The following is a 6,090-nucleotide window of genomic DNA, read 5'->3' on the forward strand; positions in this document are numbered from 1 at the left end:
ACACCCTGATCTGAAATTGATGGGTATGACAAACGGGATCAGCGAGATGGATTTGGGATAAACTGTGATTTAAAACAGCAGCACATGGAGGCCAAAAAGCCGTGAAAAACCTTTGCTGGTTTTCATACAGCAGGTTGAGGTAGAAGTGGTGGTGCAGGGAAACACTGTGAGGCTCTTTGGAGGTGCTCTGGCCAGGGAGCCTCTTTTGGAAAGGCTTGTTTTGCTCTCAGTCACAGCACAGAGACCAGTAGAGGTGGTTTGAGCTGGCAGGCAGCCTGAGGCCACCCTGCACCTCCCTGGCTGCCAGAAAAGTAATGAGCAAATACTTCCGCTTTCAGGCTGCTCCCTCCCCTCTCCCACACCTGCAACCTGCACCAGGGCTGCTCCAGCTGGAGCCTCCCGGGCTTGGAAAAAAAACCAACAACCTGACCCACCCCAGAAATAAAACAGGTGGAATAGGAGTGGAGAGCAGCAAGGAGTCATCCCAAGTGTGGGGTAGGACACTGAGGAGCTTGTTTTCCCACACTGCTGAGCTGTCACCTCCCTTCCTCCCGCCGCAGGTCCCGGGGAGATGAGCATTTCATCGGAGCACAAGGCCCTTGGGAAGCAGGTCACCAGCAGCCTGCACACGGTGAGTACAGTACCTGGGGGCACAGTTTCCTCCTGTGGGATCAAAGCATCCCCTTTGGGCTACATGAGAAGGTGTTTTTTTTTTCCCCATCTGCTATTCTGAAGACACCAGGGCTCATTAGCTACCGAGGAGGGGACTGGAGGTAAAAAGCTGTGTCTGATTCTGACCTGTTTGCACCAGTTTGCTTCCAGAAGGGCCATGTCCCTCTCGGGTGTACAAGATCTGGCAACAGCAAATAACTAAAAGGGGCTCTTTCTCTCCTCAGACTCGAAGTGGAATTAAATTAATAGGAACTTCAATTGGTTAGATCCCTAAATAAACATTTCTTGTGAGCTTGGGGTTTTTCAACAGTTCTTAGAGCCTCGGATGGTACAAAAGCTGCCCCGTGTTGTAGATGTGCAGAGTCATCAGGTGGGAGCAGTAGTTTTTCTAGCTCTAAGGGAAATTAATGGCAATCTCAAGACAAGCAGCATATTCCTGGGCAGAAACCAGTGCTGAGATCAGATGCTGCTTTACTCTTCCTCTCTCCCTCAGCCTATTGCTAACAGGTTTCTCTCTGTGTTGTAGCCATGCAGCCTCTCCCCCAGGCCTCCCTCTCTTTTAACAAATCCAACCTCCTTGTGTTGCACTTTTTCAGGTGTAAGTTGCAAAATGCCTCCCCAAGGAGGTAACTCTTTTGCAGATTAATCAACTGGGGCACAGATGGGTGGAATGGCTTCCTAAGTGTCACCTCTGTAGTCACTACAGAGCTGGGAATCAGCTGGTGCCAGTACCCCCAGTCAGCTGGGAACCAGTTCAGTCCCAGGCCAAAACCATTAATCAAGATCTGAGGACATCAGGTTAGTTGGGCTACTGTTTTAATGAAGAACATATTATCCATTTGTATCAGTGACTAACAGTATAGAACATCTGACCAGCCATTTGAGAAAGGAGCAAAGGCTCAAAAGCATGAGACCTTCCTATCAAATGATCCCTGCAGGGGAAAGCTGCTTGTATCACTTGGACTAATGGCAAATTTCCTGACCAAGACGGTCAACAACAGAAGGAGCTTTGGGCCATGTTCTTTAGTGGACAGAAATCACCAGATAGTCTCAGCTAGAGTAACATTTGATGTCTTCTTGGCCCTAGTGTCAATGATTGCCATTGAGATGAAGCCACCCACGCTTGGGTAAAGCAATATTCCAGCTGGGTCTTTGGCCCAAATCTTCTGTTGTTTCCCTGTGGGGAAATTGCTGCTAAATCTGGTAGCTTGCTGCTGTTTAAAGGGAAAGGTCTGGGCTGTCTGTTCCCAGTCCCTTCCTTTTGCTTGTGAAATCCTTTCTGAGTTTCAGCTCCGTAAGACAAAGGGGAAGCAGAGCTGGCAGGAGCATTTAGAAGCACACAGGTAGGGACAGGGATGGAAGAGGGAGAGGGCAGCAGGTGTGAGCTGTGAGATCTTCTTGGTGTGAGCTGTGAGATCAGCTCACATCATCCCATGGGTCAGTACCTGTGGGATCCAGCTAAGAGCTTCAGTACACACTTCACTGGAGGCATGTGACTGGCAGCACTGGGGCAAGCCTTGCCTTATCCCAGCCAAGAAAGAGCAGGTGAGCTCCTGGAAAAGAAAAGGGCTGTTTACTGACTCATGCCTTCCCAATGGCAGGTGTGGTCCTGGCCAGGCATGTGACTTGTGTTACAGCAGTGACGCGGGAGGAAAAACAACTGCCTGCTTTCTTCCCTCTCCTTGTTCTCTGCTGAGCACCAAGGGCACAGGCAGGCTGTTAAAACTCTTCAGCTATGAACCCTCAGGAAGGGCAGGCTGGACACCAGATCCAGCTTTCCAGGCCTTCTCCAATGCATTTCAGATGGCAGTGCTATGAATGCCTGGTGAAATAAAGAAATATTCAGTCTTTATAATCTTCCTTCTTAAATCCATGTCAGTCATATGAATTATTCCCTTTACTTCCTAGCTAAAGCTATCATACATTTGAAAAGTGATTTGATAAAGAGCCTCTGTCTTCCACCTCTGACATGCTGGATTTTTGTGTCTTCATTCAGCATTTATAACTAAACCCCCCTGATGAGTGGAAGCCAATTCCACCCATTTCTAATGTTTCCAAGAGCTTTAGCTCCTCCTTTGAAGTGAAAACACCAGCTTGGGTGTAAGGAAGGGACCTGCAGAGCTTTGAGCTCAGTCCTTGTTCCTTTTCTTTGAGCTCAGTCCTTGTTCCTTTTCTTTGAGCTCAGTCCTTGTTGCTCTGCCTGTGAGGAGGGTGAGAGCTCAGGTTGCTCTTGCTGGTAGGACAGAGGTCAGCAAGGACAAAGCCTGGGTGGGACTTAGAAGGTTGATGTTGGATCTTGTAGCCACTCACAGCTTCCCTGGGCACGGTCCTTCTTCTCCCTCTTCTTGGCAAAACAATACTTTCCTACATTCCATTTTGAAATGTCCAAGTCTGCTGCTTCGATGATGAGGGCTGCAGAAACATCTTGCACCTGCTTTTAGCAATGAATTGGGTGGGTGTTCCCACCTGTCCCCCAGGAGATGGGAGTTCACAGTGTCATTCCACTTCCCAGCTGCACTCACCCTTGTGTTTTTTGTTTTTCCCCTCTTCCTTGACACTTGCTTGTCAACAGCCTCAGCCAGGTAACACAGGTGGCTTTTCTGTCCCCTCATGACACTTGCAGGTGTCCCCTATCGTGGAGCTCAACGTTGGGGGGGAGATGTACACAACAACGCTGAGCACCTTGAAGAAACACCCGGGCTCCAAGCTGGCAGAGATGTTCACTGGCAAGCCCAAGCTCAGGACTGACTCCGAGGGGAGGTTCTTCATCGACAGACCAGGCACCTACTTCAAGTACATCCTGGACTACCTGCGCAGCAACCAAGTGCCCACCCAGTGCCTCCAGGACGTCTACAAGGAGGCCCTGTTCTACGACATCGAGCCACTGATCAAGCAGCTGGAGGACTCCCCGCAGATCTTCGGGGAGCTGGTGGCCAGGAAGCAGTTCCTGGCCCGTGTGCCCAACTACGGCGAGAACCTGGAGCTGATGATCCGCATCGCCAGGGCGGAGGCCGTGGCCTCCCGCCGCTCCGGCGTCCTCGTCTGCCTGGTCAGGACCCAGGAGGACGAGCTCAGGTGTCAGGATGCCTTGAGCAGCTTGGAGATGGATAAAAAATCCGTGGTGAAGTTCGGCCCCTGGCAGGCGGTGCCGGGGATCGCGGACCTGCTGGACTGCATTCGGATGGACGTGGAAGCCAGAGGGTATAAAATATCCTTCCAGCCCCACGTGGCGGAGAAGGGGTTTCGCTTCAAGTCGCAGGACTACTTCTACAAGTTCCTCTTCACCTGGTGGTAGCAAAGTGCCGCCATCCGTGGGGGATGGAGGAGAGCTGGGGCTGGAGCACCTCTCCTGTGAGGACGGGCTGGGAGAGTCGGGGTGTTCAGCCTGGAGGAGAGAAGGGGAGACCTGAGAGCAGCTTCCAGTGCCTGAAGGGGCTCCAGGAAAGCTGGGGAGGGGCGTGGGACAAGGGCAGGGAGGGATGGGATGAGAGGGAGTGGTTTTAAACTGAAAAAGGGGAGATTTAAGTGAGGTACTAGGAAGAAATTATTCCCTATGAGGGTGGGGAGAGCCTGGAACAGGTTGCCCAGAGAAGCTGTGGCTGCCCCGTCCCTGGCAGTGTTGAAGGACAAGTTGGATGGGTCTCTGAGCAACCTGTTCTGGTGGGAGGTGTCCCTGCCCATGCAGGGGGGTTGGATCTGGATGATCTTTATGGTCCCTTCCATCCCAAACCATTCTGTGATTCCAGGATTCTATGAAAGGAACTATAAACACAAATTATCTTGGGCCACAGAGACTAAGTCCCCGAGAGGGACAGGAAAAAATGCATGGCCCAAGGCAAGGATCTCCCTTGGTCATTTGCCAAATTTAAAGAGCACTTAAGAGCCAGTGTTCACTTTGGCTTTGGGGGATAACTGTATGATTTAAAAGGTATTAGGAAAAGGAGGAATTTTACCCTTTCAGTGTTGCTGACTATTAGATAAGACCAGAGAGCCAGATCTGAGGGTCAAGCCAACCTCACTCAATCTGGGACACTCCAGTAGACACCACCCTACCCTCCAGCCAATGTATTTATTACCCTTATTTATTATTTATTCTGAAGAAAAGACAGAGAATCTCAGCTATGACCCAGGGTCAACAAAAGGCACAAGTGCCACCACTGATCTGAGGAGTTTATCATCTAAGGACACACACTCCTCTTTCATGCCACACCATTTCCATCTTTTCCTTGTGATATTCGTTATGATTATGCTATTATTGCTAAATATATAAACTTCTGGAAGAACAGGGGAGACCCACAGAGATTTCATGGGATGGAAGGACTATTGAAGCAAGAGCCTGGGGCCTCAGTGCAAATTTTCTTCTAGAGAACAGTAAGTTCTTGTTGTGTTTTAAAAATTGTGTTTTAAAAATCTTAGTATTATAAAGTTTATTTTTGTACTGGAGATGGCTGTTAGCTTGGTTTTAATCACTCTGAAAAACATAGTGTCTAATTTGATCATATTTCCTTTCTTTCTCAGCACATGGATTTCTTCCACTTTCAAATAAACTCTAGGATGTTAAATAAATGACCTCTCAGAATGACACAGAAGTGCTTTATTTCCTGACATCTTTCCCCCTGATCAAAAGACCTGAAGTTGCATATTTATGCTGATGGGTTTGAATCATTCCTTAAATAATCCTGGGTTTAGGACGTGCTCATCTGAGCACAGACTTTCCCTCAGTAGAAGTCAGGAGTCACCCCACCAACCTCAGGGTGGTTCTGCTGGAGGTGTGAGGGGACTCTTGGAGACATCCCATGTTTATAACCTTGGTAAGAATGGACAATCAAGTGTCTGAGAAGACACCAGGTTTATAAAATAGGATCTGTGATCATAATCAAGTGGTTGGTGGTAGGAGAGGAGAGGTTGAGGACTCCTCCTAAAAGGCAAAAGGCAGCTTTAAAGAGATCTGTTTGTACATAAAGGTAGAAGAACTGGCTTAAATTGCAACAAAGGAGATTGGAATTAGAAGAAGAAAAAAAAAAAAGGTGGTTATAGGGTTGTTAAAGCCTCAAACCAACCGTGTTCCTAAGACTGCAAGACTGCTCTCAGGAGAGAGTTTAATAGTTTAATCAGTGATGGTCCCATAGAACAGCCGAGGCTGGAAGGGGCTTTGAAGGATCATCTGGTCCAACCTCTGGTGGGAAAGGGAGTCTGGATGAGATTATTGAGCACCCTGTCCTGTCACCTCTTGGAAACCCTCAGCTACGTGGACTCCACCACATGCCTGGGGAGGTGGTTCCAGTGAATGATGCTTCTCACTGTAAAAAAAAAATGCCTTTCTTAGGTCAAAATGAAACCTCTCCTGATGCACCTTGTGCCTGTTGCCTGCTGGCCTCTCCAGATGGCTCCTTGTGAAGAGAGAGGTGCCATCTCCTC

The 6,090-nt window shown here is 48.9% G+C and overlaps 1 protein-coding gene across 1 annotated transcript; it reads left to right on the forward strand.

The window, feature by feature from the left end:
- The first annotated feature begins 571 nt into the window (after positions 1–571).
- KCTD14 (potassium channel tetramerization domain containing 14) lies at positions 572–3,967 on the forward strand. Its single transcript, XM_010001052.1, has 2 exons — positions 572–631; positions 3,296–3,967. The coding sequence occupies exons 1-2, from the start codon at positions 572–574 to the stop codon at positions 3,965–3,967; spliced, it is 732 nt and encodes a 243-aa protein (XP_009999354.1).
- The last annotated feature ends 2,123 nt before the right edge of the window (positions 3,968–6,090 follow it).

The sequence above is a fragment of the Chaetura pelagica genome, unplaced genomic scaffold, assembly GCF_000747805.2.
Source record: "Chaetura pelagica isolate M959 unplaced genomic scaffold, ChaPel_1.0 scaffold56, whole genome shotgun sequence".
In the NCBI taxonomy this organism is placed as follows: Eukaryota; Metazoa; Chordata; class Aves; order Apodiformes; family Apodidae; genus Chaetura; species Chaetura pelagica.

Bases quoted from the DNA above. Each gene is read 5' to 3' on its own strand.
- KCTD14 (XM_010001052.1), top strand. From the start codon at position 572: ATGAGCATTTCATCGGAGCACAAGGCCCTTGGGAAGCAGGTCACCAGC. The intron at 632-3,295 runs GTGAGTACAGTA...TGACACTTGCAG, and splicing joins TCACCAGCAGCCTGCACACG to GTGTCCCCTATCGTGGAGCT.